Source organism: Notamacropus eugenii, chromosome 2 (assembly GCF_028372415.1).
Source record: "Notamacropus eugenii isolate mMacEug1 chromosome 2, mMacEug1.pri_v2, whole genome shotgun sequence".
NCBI lineage: Eukaryota > Metazoa > Chordata > Mammalia > Diprotodontia > Macropodidae > Notamacropus > Notamacropus eugenii.
The window spans coordinates 410,242,399-410,259,980 of NC_092873.1; the positions used below are offsets into that span (position 1 = coordinate 410,242,399).

At 40.4% G+C, this 17,582-nt stretch overlaps 1 protein-coding gene across 1 annotated transcript; it reads right to left on the reverse strand.

Moving 5' to 3' along the window:
• Positions 1-1,327: 1,327 nt before the first annotated feature.
• H3-3A (H3.3 histone A) lies at positions 1,328-10,533 on the reverse strand. Its single transcript, XM_072647695.1, has 4 exons — positions 10,456-10,533; positions 8,692-8,845; positions 7,342-7,495; positions 1,328-1,978 (listed from the first exon to the last, which is right to left on the reverse strand). The coding sequence occupies exons 2-4, from the start codon at positions 8,817-8,819 to the stop codon at positions 1,850-1,852; spliced, it is 411 nt and encodes a 136-aa protein (XP_072503796.1). The 5' UTR covers positions 8,820-8,845; positions 10,456-10,533; the 3' UTR covers positions 1,328-1,849.
• Positions 10,534-17,582: the final 7,049 nt, after the last annotated feature.

A 17,582-nucleotide genomic window follows, 5' to 3' on the forward strand; every position in this document is an offset into this window, starting at 1 on the left:
TATTTATGGGAGAGTGACTATCAATTAAGTTCTAATGCATTTACAATTTCATAACTGAACATTTTTCAGTAGAAACACACTTGTATACTTGCTATCATTTACATAGTGTTTTACGATTTGTGAAGCCTCACACCTTACACGAGGCTTATATTTTAGGACCAGAAATAAAAATCTGTAATCCTAATATTTGGGTATTTATCTTCAAGTTGTTTTGCCATACTGGCAACTAAATTCTAATTTTAAAAATTGCTATCCTGCCTCGGTAGTTTTAAAGAGTGGCTCTAAAATGTGGCTATATCTTATTTAGATAACTTCTCTTTAACTATGTAATAAGAAATCTAGAGAAATAAATACTTCCCACTTATGAAATGCTGTTTTATTTGTATAATTCAGTAAAGTTGGGCAAGTAGTTAGAAACACAAATGACCTATCAGAATTGTCTCAAAATTGCTTTAATTCTGTTATTTCTAAAACCCTAATGTAATTGTGACAAATTCCTCCAAACAATTTCTACTTCAATTATACAATATTAAGCTACTTCCAAATAATTATGATCTATCAGAAAATACTCAAAAGATTACCAATGTAAATAATTGTTATTTTTAGTGCAAAGAGCTTGGTGAATTTGGAGGCAAAGAACCTGGGCTCACGTCCCAGTTCTATTATTACCTGTGTAACCTTGGGCAAATGGTTACCTCATCTTTCTAGGCCTCGATTCCTCTTCTGAAAAAAAAAGGGGGGAGTGAGGTGGGGGCTGGACCAAATGGACTCAAAGGTCTTTTTTCAAATACTAAATCATAAAACATAAAAACATGTACCTTAGCTAGAATTTGGTATTCAGCCTTAAGATGTACCCTAAGATGTATCTTTTATAGTTGTCTTACACAGCAAGTGTTACACTGAAAAATTCAAACGCTACTGCTATTCAGTTTGCCTTCAATGATTAAGGTTCTAATCATACCAAACAAAAGTAATGGTTAATCAGAATTACTGGCATGTAGCAATCACCATTTGCTAAATGAAATAAACCAATTATTGGCAAAGTGTAGTTAAATGTTTCCTGTTTTCTTTCCTGGTTAATGTTAATGTAGAAAATTTCTATCCCCAAAACAGGATTTTTAGAAAATTAATTTGGCAACTCTTGTTTTTCAAGATTCAAATACAGGTTTAACACTAAAACTCCTTCAAAAGAGGAAGTCTTCAAACATGGAATAGTATTTTGATTACACAATTTCAGGGAATGAATTTAAATATATGTTCATATACATGCATATGTATGCATGTATATGGACAGATATGTGGTTGAAAAATCAAGACCAAGAGCAGGTGTAGTTTAATGTATTTTAATAGCAAACTTACAGGAACAGCACAGAAGACAGACAACATTAAAAACATGTACTTGTATGTAGGACAACTCAGTTAGAAAAGTATAGTGAATGGATGGAATCTACCGTATGATAAAAATGCTACAAACACCATTTAGTTGCCGTCAATAAGAAATTTACTTTTTAAAAAAATCCAAATGCTGGCATTGTCCAGAAAAATTTAACAGGTTTATTTATAATTGTTATAAAGTTGAATCGTTGAAACTTGTTCACGGAAACATTTTTTTTTGACCGCATTAATGCTTTATGTCCTCGCATTTATATTCAAAATTCACACACAAATGAAAATGGAAAAAACTTGCCAATACCTGATTCTGTCCCCTATTTTTCCATTCGCAATCATATACTTAGGTACCTTTTGACCCCATGGGAAAAAAATATCTAACGTTCAGAACTACCAATAACAGGAAGAAGAGATTTTTTTCTGTTTTGAGAATGAAGAATGTTTCCCATCATAGTGGAGTTTAAGCACGTTCTCCACGTATGCGGCGTGCTAGCTGGATATCTTTTGGCATGATTGTGACACGTTTGGCGTGGATAGCACATAGGTTGGTGTCCTCAAACAGGCCAACCAGATAGGCTTCACTTGCCTCCTACAATAAGAATAAAAAAAATTATTAGATTTTGCATACTGAATAGCCAAGCATGCTTAGAGAACTGAAAGATCAGTTGGGGTGTGGGAATTCTCACTACTACTGAAATCTTTCATATACCCACTATTTATTAGATGTTATTACCTTAAGAATTAGAACATACATGAAGCAATTCTAACAAATCCTGATTTTTTTTTAAGGTTCCTTATGTAGAAAATGGGAAACAGCATCCACCTAAAATGGAACTTTTTATTATTTGATCTTTTAAAACTACAATAAGAGACATATAGCCTGACACAGGAATTCGAGAGAAGGTTGGATATTCAGAGTGAAAAAAAAAAGTTAAGATAAGACTAAATGTTTACTAAACATTTACTAAAGACATTTCAAGTGAGATGACTATCAAGAATCACCTTAGCTACTTGGAATATATTAAAACTTTAAAATATTTAGAAATATGCTGTAATTCAAGCTAAGAAAGCTAACTTTCACAAAGGAAATTAAATTCAAACAAACATTAATCAAGTATAACTTGCCAGACACTTTGCTTAGGTGTTGGGGCTACAGATACAATAATCATACTGACCTTGCCCTTGAGGAACTTACCATTCTACCAGAGGAAAACCAGACCAGTATACACAAAATATGAATTTTGGGGCAAGGAGGGGAGAGAAGGGGTGCCTATTAAGTGGTGGCTACTAACTGGGATAACTAAGTCCTGTAGTAGGAAGTGATAACAAGCAGAGCTTTAAGAGATAATAATACCAATAGGAGAAGATAAAGTAAGAATATTCTAAGCAAGGGAGAGAGAAAACAAGTAGGCTAGTTTATCTTGGAGTATGTGGTGGTATAACTGAAGTCAGATTGTGCACTACTTTAAATGCCAGAAAGAGTTTGCATTTTTATTCTAGAGGCCATGGGGAGCTGAGATTTTTTTTTTAAAGATGAAAATGACATATCTATGCTTTAGAAATATTCATTGTAGAAGTTGACTGAAGGACAGATTAGAGTTAAGGAAACCAATGAAGAGAGATGGAGACAGATGTTATTCATCTACATCTGACAAGATTTGGCAAATGACTTGGGTTGGGGGTGGATGACCCAAGTCATACACCTAGGTGGCTAAACAATGGTAATGCCCTCAACAGGATAGTTAAGAGGACTAGATTTGAGTCAAAGAAAACAAGGTCTGTGCTGGATTTGTTGTGAGATACCTAAGGAGTATGTATATTTAGCAGGTACTAAGAAATGGCTGAGGGTTGGATACTTAAGATTAGGAGAGTCATTGGCATGGTTCATTCATCCCATGGCTGTTGATGCCACTAAGAAAGAATGTAGGCTCAGAACGGTCTTGAGGTTATGATCCACTTTTTTTGGGGGGAGGGGGGAAGGGAGGCAAGACACAAGATACCTTAACCACAAAGCAAGTGTATTCACTTTAAACTATTTCCTAATCTTTCTAACACTGCAAAAATAATAAAAATTCGCCCATTCTCACTCTAATCCTACCCATCTTTCCTTCCTGGTCCAGCTCAGGTCCAATCTCTTGTATAAAGGACTATTCCAACTCATAATCATCTCTCTCTAAATCTGAACTCCCAACACTTAGCATTGCCCTCCAAGTACCTAGGCTCAGTAGTAGACATTGTAGGCACTCTTACAAAATGTTACAAACAGGGCAGTTGTGGTTCTAATCTAGGCTATCCCAATCTGATGAAACAGAATGGGGTAGGTAAAGAAATACACAACAAGCATATCTACGTATCTCACTCAAGACAATTATTCACTAGAGCACATCATGAAATCCTTTGGAAAAAGCTAAAAAATGGCTGCCTTCTACTTAAGTTCAAATATCTTCTTATTTAGTATAAGAGTGAGAAATATACTTTCCAGGTTCTTTAACCCAATAGATCAAATAGCCTCTACAGGTATTCAAGGTAAATATTTAATATTTTAAAAGTGGTAACTGTCCAATATGTATCTATAGCCCTTAATATATTGCTGAAATTCACTTCCAAGTTATTAAGTAAACAATATGCTAGAGGGTTATGGGTTCAGAGATTAAATTCAGAAATTTTGTTTTCACTGTACTTTTTAAATCAGAAGAACTGACACTTAAAAGAACAGTGTTTTTATACATGCTAATTTTGCCCATTTCCAAACCTGATTAACAACTGTCTCAAACAAGGATCTGTTCACACTCATATTTGGAGATCTCAAAATAACCTCTGAAAATATCAATCTCTCCTACCTAAACGGAATCATTTAAGTCACTGTGCATTCAGACATAACAAATAACAATAATAATAAATCACAGAGATAAACATTTAGCCAAGAATATTAAATAACTATTTTTCATTAGCATGAAATTTAAGTGTCAGTTTTCTCTTAGAAGATCATTTAACAATATAACTAATAAATGCCTTTCCCTTCCAATTTACATTCCCATGTCTTCCTTTTATTTTATGGGTTTAAAAAAAAATCTTTGGTTTGCTACCCTTCCTGTCTTATCCTCAAGTACACTGTTCTAGCCAAACTATATTCCCTGAACACACTGCTCCTGGCATCAAGATAGAGATCACACGTAATCCTTCAAGAACCAACTCAAGACCCAGGAAACCTTTCTTAATCACCTTAGAACAAAGGGATCATTTCCTCTCCTGAGCCACTAATAGCACTTATAGTTTATCTCTGTTATGCCAGAAATGTTTTATCTCCCTAAATAGTCTCTTAAGAGGTTCTTGAGGGTAGGGACCCTGTTATAATCTTTTGCTATCACCAGTATTGGTATTTTTTTTGACCTAAGAAAAAGATTTCAGAAGCATTTGACCCTAGCTTTTATGCAGTAGCCTTCCAAATTCAAGTTCATAAATTGGTTAACCTGGTAGAGAGAGATAACTTAATAAGCACGTAGCATCTCACTATCTGCTAAAAACTGCCATGTACCCAAGTCAACAAGCGTATTATCTACTACAACAATATGGTCTACAACCATCTAAAGACTTGTACTCCTAAAGGCGGGGAGGGGACTAGTATAAAATTCAGAAAAAACTTCCATATTGCCTTCTAGTTCTTTAATGACAGATGACCATGGTGTTAACACTGACAAACAAAAGCGTAGCAATATGGAACCAGATGGAAATAGGCCACTCCATTCCCTGATACCAGGCTGGCCAATGAAATTCAATGCTCTAACGAATGCAAAATACCCAGAAGTTACCGTCACGTTCCAATACCAAAGGGGCATAAATACTTAAAACTTGAGCAAAGAGATTAATAATGGGAAGGAAAATATTAAGACAGAAACATGAAGAGAAAAATTCTTCCTTTAACTAAAACACCACCAAGAACTCTCAGGTAAAGAAACTGCCTCTATTAATGCATCTCTACAAAACTACAGTTGCCCAGAGCACTAAATGTTTAAGTGATTTGCCCAGGGTCACACAGCCAGTATAAGTCAGAGGGAGGACTTCAATCTAGTACTTTTAGACTAAGTATACAAACTTATAATTATTAGCCCAAATAAACTATTACAAATGTAAATGCTAACTTAGCTAACACAACATTGTTGCTGAAACTGGCAAAGAGAATTCTCTTAAGCCACAGTATTTAAAACAAAATGGGCTAAGAAAAGGGCAATCTCAAACCCTTATGAAGCCGAATCTGATGCATAAACAGCTGGTCTTAAACCATATACAAGGTATAGTAATAGAGGTTTGATGAAAATTTTTAGATGAGAAATTCAGTAAAGAAATTTTTATTCAGGCTGTTAATGATGTTGACAACCTGTAAAGTAACACTAATATACTTGTATACACCAGCATACCACCCCCAAATTTGGACATCTCCACCTCAAAAGGCTGAATTTTAAGGAATACTGTTAGAATAGTAGCTTGTAAATTAGTATTCTGTAATCCTAATGCTAGTATTTGTATTTTTTATTTGAAGTGACACCTTAGGTCATTGTAATTAGCCTCGAACATTTAAAGCTTATTATAAAGTGCTTTCATGAACAAAGAATAATTCAGATGGATTTTAATTCTCATACTTGCAACTCAGCTAAGAGTAAATGGATGTCTACTTCTGAAATTCACCAATCAAATGAAGGTGAGACTAACCATAGAAACAGCTCAACCAATTACACCTCAGAGTAGAATCTACCTATCACATCTCCTTGCACATAAAGCAACAGAATGTCACAGCTACTACTTTCATGAAAATGTCACAAGCTATATTGTGTATATATAAACATTTAAAATAAATTAAGTAAAAACCACCTTTATGTAGTTATGCAAGCATTTTTAAAAGGTGTGAATAGTCTGAGCTCAATCCAAGAAAACAGTTAAGGAGACATTTAATTGAAGATTTCTTGGAAAAATAACCTTGAAAATTCACTCATTCTTACGAACTTAAGTCTAAGGAGGCCTTGTCAAGGTCAAAGCAATAAACCATTTTACTTAAATTAAAGATTTTGTTCAAGATATGTCAAAGTTGTAACAAAAAATTCTAATTATAAGCATGCCAGATTCATCTCTGCACATTTTAAAATGATTGCTGTTCAGTTTTTTTAAAAAGTTCTCCAACATATTAAAATTCAAATCCCTTCCCAACTTATGGAATTTGAGGTTTAGAGCTAATTTCACATATTGTTTTTTTCTCAGATTCATATCCCTCAATGTTTTCGAATGTCCACATCAGGTGCTGTAGTGGTGGGGAAAAAAAAAAAAGCCCAATGAACTTAGAGACAGAAGAACTGGCATTGAGTCCTGGCTCTGCCACATATCAGTTATACAGACAAGTAATTATGCTTCCCTGAGCCTATTTTCTTGATTGTAAAATAGTGATAATACTTGCAGGCACTTACCTTACAAGACTGAACAAATGAGATGACCCAAAACTTCCCACTCTGAAATTCAGTGATTATGTTCTGAACAAATGCTTGTCTCCTTATCCTGTCATTATCCACTGCCCTTACTTTTAGAATATCCCTTTTCCCACTCCAAACACTGAATTTTGCTTCTCCATTCCAAAGAGCTTTTCACAGCACAGCAATAGCCGAAATTTATTACATGGCGCTTTAAAGTTACCAAATCATTCCACAGACATTGTTATCTCATTTGGGTATAACAACACAGTGAGTCAGGTGTACTACAGGTATTATTATCCCCTTTACACAGCTGAGAAATAGGCTCTCAGACACCTTAAAGGACTTGGCCATGGACACACAACTGGGATACTTGCCATACTAAGATAGATCTAAGAATGCTCCCAGTCAGTTACATGTTTGAAGGATACTTTTTTTTGGGCAAGGGAGAGGGGGAACAGCGAGATCCTCAGGGTTGTAAAAGTCCCTCCAACTTTACCTGCAAAGCACCAATTGCTGCACTCTGGAAGCGCAGATCTGTTTTGAAGTCCTGAGCAATTTCACGCACCAGACGCTGGAAGGGAAGTTTACGAATCAGAAGTTCGGTGGACTTCTGATAACGTCTGATTTCACGGAGAGCCACAGTACCCGGCCTTTAAAGAATTAAGTGATGTTACTACAACCAAGTTCACATAAAAAAGACTTAAGAACCTAGTATTAGAAAATCAGTTTAGTTTCTCAAAAACAGACTGCCAAATTTCAAGTTCCTACTGAATTACAAAGGAAATCAGGATAAGAAAAAACCCTTACAGTTGATTCATATTAAACCATCTTGTTTCATTTGACACAAAACTCAATAACAAACTATGCTGATTTTATCAACTTATATGAAAAATATTCAACTATATAATGTCAGCAGCTGCAAAGGAGGAAGCTTACTTGCTAATTCAACATTGCTTCCCCCCCATACTCATGGTCTAAGTCACATTACTTTATTACTAAACTTGCATTTAATTTTTACATCTGAACTACTTTTTTGCTCATTTTATCTATTTCTAATATCAGCAATCTGTGGAAACCTCTATTAAAGAGATCACCTTCCTGAAGTACCACCATTTCTCTACTACAGTCCATCTCTTCTGAAGACTAAATATGAATGCTCTTGACTGCACAAAAATTGTTCCAGATGGGCTTATCTTATATTTGTCAACAAGAGTTTTATCTCTAATTCTAAACTACTCACTCCCCCCACCCCCCAAGTCTTTACTTTAGGTTGGGTGAAAAATTATTTACGGCAAAGTTACCTATAAGAAAGACAATTTCTGCCCTCTAATGGTAGAGGGTTTCAACTACAACTCTTGGAGTATTTCAATGCTAAATAGGCAAAAGACACAGATGGAATTGTGCCAACTGGTATATGACAAAATAATAAAACTTTTACGTGTAAAATTTTAAAGTTTTTATTAAAAATAATTACTAAAACCAATTTTAAAACATCCAAAGTACATTCAAATGCAAGCAAATTCATTATTTCATTTTTTTTGCTTCCTACCTTAAAAAAATGAAGTAAATACTAAACAATCTACTCATAAACATAATTATTTGCACCACATAGATTTTCCTTGACCTCAGGGGTCATAAGGCATATTTTCAAAATTCAGCATTCTTAACTAAAGCCTCTTCCAACAAATGAACCCTGCATCTGGCACTAACAAAAATAGAACATGGAAAAAAATATATCGAGGCTCTCCTACTGCAGAAAGTTCGCCTTTAATTCACCTTTCCATTCGGTTAAGGGACTATTGCAACACCACGGGGGCCTCATTCTTTGTCCTGGTGATTTTTGTACCTGTAGCGATGAGGTTTCTTGACCCCTCCGGTAGAGGGCGCACTCTTGCGAGCGGCTTTTGTAGCGAGCTGCTTCCTGGGGGCTTTACCACCGGTGGATTTACGGGCAGTTTGCTTGGTACGAGCCATGTTCCTGAAAACTTCTCCTTACACACCTACCGGCGTTAAAAAGGAAAAAAGGAAAATCACCACACACAATTGCATACTAGCCCTCCCCCCAAACCAATAATGTCCAGAAATAGCTACGGTTTCTAACAAAAACAATGCCCAGGATACGAGATCCATTTTCAACGAGCTTATTTTTCTCTCCTCATCCAAAGCCCTGCAACTGGGAACCCGAATCGAAGCCGAGAGTGGGCTGCCACAAACACCAATCATTCCGCTCCAACACCTACGACGAGGGCCACAAGACGACCCCCCTTCCAGCCTTCCGTCTCATTTCTTTAATTAATAAAGAAATTAGCAAGGTCTGGCTTACACAAGTCTAGGAAATAATGGAGCCACAAACCGTAGAAAAAAAAGCTCGAATCCAATTGAAGCAAAAAAAATTTACAGCCCCCCCCCCCCGAAAATTCTCCCCCTTCCATACCTGCGGATATAAGATCGTAAAAATAGTATCTAAAACCCTTTTTGCTTTTTTGGTCCTACGCTAAAAAAAAAAAAAAAAAAAATGATAAATAAATAAATAAATGAAATCGCCAGGGCACAACAATCACCAATCACGCTCCCCCCCTCCAGCAACGTCTCCCCGACCTGCCAGGGGCCTCGCACAGCGAAGTCCAAGCGCCCGCTCGCCAACACTTTAATGAACCCAAAACAGATAAGCGGCACCCCCTCCCCCCCAAGCACATAAACTTTTGGGTCTGCCTCCGGCCCGCCTCGGGGCTCCCCAGCCCCGCCGGCCTCGTCCCCAAGCGCCTGGCACGGGCACCAACTGGGCTCCCAGATTCCGAACAAAATGGAAACAATCACAAAATGTATCTGATTCTCCTTCCAAAACAGGCGAAATACAAAATAGCTCCCAAAGACGCTGGCATCCCCCGCCACGTGCTGCCTCCCGAAATGCAAAAGTTTTTATTTTCTATTTAAAATGCATCAAGTTTTCATTTATCAGGAGGAGGGGAGGGAGGAAATTTTCCTTCTTTTAAAAAAAATAATAATAACAGTGTTTCCCCCCGTTCTCCTCCTCCTCCTTCCTTTCTCGAAATAGAGGAAGAGAGAGACGGGAGGGGGGAAAAAATATGGTCGGTGACCAGAGAAAAGAGACAAGATGGTGAAGCTTAGCAACAACTGTGGGGAAGCACGAAAAGAGAATTACCCCGGGGTGGGAAGCGGCGGCGATCTGAAGCCCTTTCCCGGCCCGCAAAAAGGGGGCTGGGGCCGGAGGCCGGCAGCTAAGAGGCTCCGCGGGGCCGTGGTGAGGGTCTGGGGCGCGGGGAAGGGGCGCCGAGCGGGGTTTTACCGAAGAAAGAGAGGCCGGGGGCGCGGGGAGGAGGAGGAGGAGGAGGGAGAGCCCGGGTTCGCCGCCGCCGCGGTGGCTGTGCTCGGGCTGAGGCAGAGACGCTGGAGGAGCCGCCGCCGCTGCCTCGGGAGGCGGGGGGGGCGGGAAACTCTCTCTCTTCACGCCGATTTCTGGGCCAAAAAGTTTGTGGGGTCGGGCTGGAGGGAGCGCGGGTCGCTTCCCCGCGACCCTCGAGGTCCGGTTCTGGGGCTGGCGTCGGTCGGGGCTGGGTCCTGGGCAGGCGGGCAGGGAGAGGAAACTTACCCCCCTTCTCTTTCGGCTTGGGCTGGAAGAGCGAGAGGCGGCCCTAGCGCTGGAGAGCTACGGCGGCGGCGGCGGCGGCTGCGAACACAATTGAAAGATGGCTGACACCGAGGCTATCCCCCCTCAACACCCGCCCGCGTCCGCCCCCTCCGCCGCGTCTCCAGCCAATCACACACAATGGAGGGAAGGCTCGGCCCCGCCCCCTATTCCACCGTTCGCTCTCCCTCCCTCCCTCCCTTCCCTCCGCCTCCCCCTCCCTCTCCGCCTCCCTCCCTTCCTCTCGCTAGTTCGCTCTTTTCTCCCTCCGCCCCTCCCTTGACTTCCCCCGGCCGCCTCGCGCTGTGTGTGTGTACAAACACAAAAGACGTGCCGAGGGGGGCCGCGAGGATTCCGAGGCTCGTGCGGCCGCCGTTCCTAACCTTAAACCCCCTCTCCCCTCCACATCCAAACCCACCCCCCTCCTCCAGTCCTTCACCCAACCTGCACACGTCACGGCTCCCCCTCACCCCCTCCCAGCCCGAACCAGGGCGCGGGGCTAGAACCAGGTGGAGGGGGAAACGAGGGTGGGGGCGGGGGCGCAGGAGAGAGACCTTCGGAATCCTCGGACCGCAACGAGACTGGGGGAGGGGAGGAAGGTCCGGAGCTGGGGGGGCGGCTCGCCCCGCCGCCCACGCGCCTGCCGAGTCGCGCGCGCGTCCCCAGAGAATCACCCTGCCGCTGCGGCAGCTCCTCCGGGCTCGGGGCTCTACCTGCCCGGGGGGACCCGAAGGGGAGGAGAGGCGACAAAGCCCCCGCCACTACCTCCCCCGGGGCTCGGGGGAAGGTGAGGGTATCCGGCCCTGAGGAAGGGAAGCCCTCCCGGAGATTCTGCAGGAGGCACCCAGGGCTCCGGGAGCTTCGCCGCCTCCTCTGGGCAAACCCAGGCTGGCCTCAGCAACACGGTTTCCCCAATGCGCCCCAGCTTGTCATTGGCAAAAGTCAGGAGGCATCACGGAAGCCTTAACTCCTCCTCCTCCTCCTCCTCCTCCTTCTCTCTCTCCTCTCTCTCTCCCTCTCTCTCTCTCCCTCTCTCTCCCTCTCTCTCCCTCTCTCTCCCTCTCTCTCCCTCTCTCTCCCTCTCTCTCTCTCTCTCTCCCTCTCTCTCCTCTCTCTCTCCCTCTCTCTCTCTCTCTCTCTCTCCCCCCCCCCCCTCTCTCTCTCTCCCTCTCTCTCCCTCCCTCCCTCTCAGGCTCTCTCCCTCCTCCCCCCAACTTTACATGCTTAACCCTCTCCCCCCAAACGTACAGCCGAGCCTCTGGTATGCAGTAGTCTTCCTAGAACAGTAGGCGCTCAATAAAGGCTGCTTAAGCAAAGGAAGAAGAGGAAGGCATTGCCATTTTTGCATTCTCACCACTTTTGCATACCAGTCAAAGAGAAGCGACCCTGGAATTAGGAATGACCCGACCTCTCTTTCTCTCCTTTTCATTCTCAGACAGCCGTATATCCACATGCAAGATGGCTGTTTCACAAAGCCTTTTTGAAACAATGTATCCCTATGTGCAGTCAGCTGCTGGGGGGGGCGGGAATAGACCAGGTAATAGACTCCCTCGCCGGGTCCCCTTCATTTGCCAGGGGCCTTTTGGCTCATGTCTCTACCCTGATGGAGGGGGCTTCTCAAAGAGGCGGGAGACAGTCACCTTTCCGTCAAACGCTGTTACTTGGTAGCAGCTTTTCTAGAGTTTGGGGAGAGCAAAAGGAGACTGCCAGTGAGGTTTCTGGATTGCGTGTGTGTTCCCTAATACTACTGTAACAGTAACTGCCAGATTGTTTTCCTGGCTCCTGTTATCCTTATAATCGTGGCAGTGCTGATCTGGCCGAAGACTATCTGAGAGATTCCCCAGGTGGTATTATCACAGCACCATGTGATTCTGAATGAGGGTTGTTGATGGAAGCATTATGCAGGCATCCCATGGAAGAGGCAGAGGGATACAACTCACAAAGGGCTCTCAGCCTCAACAGCCTAGAGTCAGAGGCTCTGAAAGCACCTTCATTTTAATTATTGCACCGAAACAGACAACAGGCATGAGAAACAGTGGTCTACTTAAATTCTAGGAGTCTACTAGAAAGCCATTTGAAAAAGGAGGTGGATTATGTGACCAAGGAGACGTGCAGCCTGCGTGACTGGATCGAGTGCTAAACCAGTGTCAGGAAGACCTGAGTTCAGATTCAGTCTCAGACATATATATAAGCTGTGCGACCCTGGGGGAGTCACTTCATTTCTGTCTGCCTCAGTTTCCTCAGCTGTAAAATGGGGATAATGATAGCACATACTTCCCCAGGATTATTGTGAGGATTAAATGAGATGTTTGGAAAGCATTTAGTGCCTAGTGCACATAAAAGCCACTTAATGTATAATAATGTATAAAATCTATGATGTATATTTCCTTCTTTCCTTTCTTCTATCATCCCTCACTCCCTTCCTCCACTTTCTCCTTTTCTTCCTCTATCTCCCTTCCACCCTTCCTTTTTTCCTCCTTTTTTTCTTTCCTAACCTCCTTCCTTCCTTATACAGTGCTGAACTTGGCATCAAGAAAACCTGGATTTAAATGAATCTTCTAAAACTTACTAGCTGGGTAACGTGCATGGGCAAGCCACTTTTAGTTTCCTTATCTACAAAATATAAAATGCCTATAGTATCTACTTCAAGGAGTTTTGGGAAGCTTCAAATGAGATAGTGTATGTGAAGTGCTTCGAAAAACTTAGACTAATATAAATGTTGGTTACTCTTACTATTAGGAGTGCTGGTTTTGGAGTCAGAAGACCTAAGGCTAAGTGCTGGCTTTGATGTTTACCAGCTGTGCGGCCCTAGGCACACACTTTCCTCTTCCTGCTGGAGATCAGGCAAGGCAAGAATTGCTATGTGCCAGGTACAGTGCTAAGCAGAAAGACAGTCTCTGCCTTCAAGGAACTCACTTTCGAATATGGGAAGACAGCACATAAAATGAAACTAAACAGCATGTGGGTGTGGCTGTGTGAGGTGGGGGGAGATGAAAGTACCCAGAATGAGAGCATGGTTTTGAAGTCCAGAAAGTCAGAAGCAGAGCCAAGAGGGGAATAAAGGATAGCTGGCCTGGTCTCCTCCATAAAATGGAGATCCTAGGAATGGGAGAAGGTCCTAACAGTGGAATATTCTGGGGTGAGAGGAGTTTGTAGCAGGCCCCAGGCAATTCAGGAAGTACCAGGATAAGACTGAGGCATGGTTCTGAAATTCATAAAGTTAGGGGCAAAGTGGTCCTTCTGGTCACCAGGGCTCAAAACCTCAGTGTTATCCTTTACTCTTTACTTTCACGCACCCCAAATATCCGATCTATTACCAAATCTTGTCATTTCTACTTTCAAAATATCTTTTTTCTACTCAGATAACTAATCACCCTGATACAGGCTCTTATTATCTCTTGCCTGGAATATTGCCTTCTAACTGGTGTTCCTGCTTCAAGTTTCTCCCCACTCCAATTCATCGTCCAACTCAACTGATTTTCCTAAAGGGAGGTTCAACCGTGTCATATCCCTACTCAACAAGCTCCAGTAGCTACCTTTTATCTAGAGGATAAAATATGAAGTTCTCTGCATGACATTTAAAGGGCCTCACTGCTTTATCCTTTTCCAATAATCTTACATTTTACTACCCTCTGTGCACTCTGTAATCCAGCTACGCTGACATGCTTTGGGGTTCCTTGCTCATGACACTCCTATCCTCTGTCTTTGCCTTTGCGCTGGCTGTCCCTGCCTCCTAACCTCCCATGCCTGGAATGCTCTCCAACCTTACTTACATCTTCCTCTTAGCTTCTGTGGCTTCTTTGAAGACTGCTCAGATCACACCTGAGTGAGACCTTTCTTATCCTTCTTGCTAAGAGTGCCTTCCTCTGGGATTGCTTCCCACGCACTCTGTATGTATGTCTGTAATTATTTGTTATGTGGGTATTTCTAGTTGTAGATATGTTACGTATATTATATGCTTTATAAAGATTTGTTGATTGATTGCATTAATCTTTTTATGCAGTTGCTTCAAATGTAAAATTTAATACTTGTATCAACAGCTTCACAGGATTATTCTGAGGAAAGTGATTTGTAATCATTAAAGTACTTTGTAAATGTGAGTTACCAAGTCAGTTAGACCTAAGGGTATAAGCATTTCAACATTTATTTAACAACTACTGTGTGCAAGAACACTTTACTAGGTGCTGAAGGGAATGCAAAAAGTTAAATAAGATGTGATCAATTAATTAGGTACTTTACATTGAGCCCCACTGAAGCAAAAAGAAGCATATGTACAAACATATATAATATAAAATCATATGTGATAAATGCATTAGAAAGGTGCAAAGTTCTCTTTGGGTTCTGAGAAGGGAAAAATCATTTAAACGAGGGCCACAACAATCTTCCGGAGGTATACATAGGTTCTATTGTGTAATGTCTTATTTTCAAAAACATTCAGTGGCTTCCTATTGTTTCTAAGACAATGGTTTCCTAGCTTTATGTAACTGTCTCGTTTTACTTTTTACAAAAAAATTGTTATACCTTCCTACTTTTCACAAAATAATCAGTGTAAATAATTTTAGCTTGTATTTTATTCAAATAAAATTAAGCATCAATTACAATTTTTGTAACATACAAATCTTAAATACAGAATAAATATAATGTAACATATGCAGATATCTATTGATAGTCACTTAGAATTTTCATATTTGTAAATAAAAAATAATAATGATGATTTTTGGATGGGGCCTGGGATTTCACAGATACAGGGCACTTCTCAAAAAAAGAAATTCTACCTACTAATGTAGTTCAGTATCTTGCAACCCATTGCCCCAGATAGTTGTCTCGAAGTACCAAGGGGTCATGACTTGTCCAGGGTCATAAAGCTAGTAGGGTCATAAATAGGACTTGAAGCCCCTAAAACTCAGGACTTGAACATTTAGTTTAACTTGAACTACTTAGTTAATATACTCTTGAAAATGATATGATTAATAATTGAGTGGGCTTATTTTTGACAGTTTCTCAAAATGTCATACCATTGGTGATTCTCATACTTCTTCTACAACCATTAATAAAGATCTTTATTTTGTCTTTGTAGCAACTGCATTAGAAAAGTCCCTTTCAAAAATACCCCCCGACAAAGATATTAGTAATAAATAAATTTGTATCACTGATAAAACTGAGAATTCTTTATTCATCTAGAGCTAAAATATAATGTTTTTCAGGTTCAAATATAAGTTTCAATGTATTATCATAAGACAAGTTTATAACCATTTTTGTTCAGATGGAAGAAGATCAAATCTATCATATTTGTATAACATGCCTATCCATTCATATTTAGAATGGTCTTTAAAATAAGAATAATTTCTCAAGTGATTAATAAACATGTCATTATTTTATGTCATTTGCAGGCTGAGTGACATGTCCAGATCTACGCATTAGGGTGAATTGAGGAAGTAGAGAACGTAGATTAGGGCAGCTAGGTGGTGAGTAGAATGCTGGGCCTAAATAAGGAAGACTCATCTTTCTGAGTTCAAATCTGGCCTCAGACACATACTAACTGTGTGACCCCAGGCAAGTCACTTAGCCCCATTTGCCTCAGTTTCTTTATATATAAAATGAGTTGGAGAAGGAAATGGCAAATCACTGCAGTATCTTTGTCACAAAAACCCCACATGGGGTCATGGAATGTTGGAGATGACTGAAACAAGTGAACAAGAAAATGCAGGTACAGAGGCCTGGTGAATGGGTACGGGGGCCCAATACTGGAGAGAGATCATTGGGAATAGCGGAAGAGGATAAATGCCATAGATGTTGTGAAAGTATATTTGGCAACTGATCTAAAGGGAGCTGTTTCCTCACACATTATTATTCTCTTTGACTATTGGTTAAGTATTTTTCTTTGTTATCATGGGTTATCATAGGATATAATGGGATAACAACAGATGGACATTCCAGGTGCCACACTGATAGTCATTGATCTAGAGACAGGCTTCCTTCACATTGGAGAATTCATGGAAAGACAAAAAAAATAGAATGAAAAGATATGTGAATGGGTTCAACCTGTATCATTGGAGGTGACACAGATAAAACACTAGAAGTATGGATGTGTTGACATACGAATTAAATGTCCATAGTACTATTCAGAATACAGGAAATCTATAATGCTGTCTAGAAACAGTCTATGACACATAAGATACAAAATAATACTTTAAATTTGTCAGCAAGCTTTTATTAAGTGTCTACTATGTGCTAAGCACTGCATAGATACTGAGGATCTAAAGACAAAGAAGAAATAATCCCAGATCCACACTCAAATCTTTCTACATCTTTCAGTTTAAAAAAAAAAAAAAGACAATTAACCAGATGATTTAAGCAATCCCACCCATAACATTGTTATTATGAAAGAAAAATTTTTTACTGTAGAGGCCTCCAAGTAACTGTCTAGTCTTCATCAACCAAATTTACTATACAATTGCACACCTCACTACTTCAAAAAGATTTAAGCGGTGTGTGCATTTTATGTAAGGGTAGGTTTTTTTTTTATCATTCTAGTTTCTCTCCATTCCTAATGTAAAAATCCACAACAGAAAAAGTGACTTCTGTAGTAGAAAGGGATGTATTATAAGCCTAAAAAAAACAATGCTTGTGATTAGAAATCTTGTTCAGATCTTACTAATATGGCCTAGTCTACCTCTGTAATATCTTTTCTATACATCTCCTTCTTCTCTATTTCCATTTCCACCAGAATAATACAATCCTGATTTCTTGGAGTTACCTATTTGACCTCAATTGCCTTATCTGTAAAATGAAAGTAATTAAATTTACCTGCTTGAATTGAGGAGCCTTGATCAAATGACCTCTTTAAACCTCTCTCTCTTAGCTCTGGGATCTCTATCATTTGTTATCCAGCCTGTGCTCACTTTAAGCAGAGGTGTAGCATGATCTGATTGTTTAAAAGAATCCCCTCTGGTTGTGGCAAAGGGGAAGAGTTAGGTTTTGAAGACCCTGCTAGGGAGAAAAAGGAAGAGGAAGATCCAGAGCAGGGGTGGGGAATCTGTGGCCTCAAGACTTACCCCTGGTCTAGAGGAAAGTAGAACTACCAAGGCAAG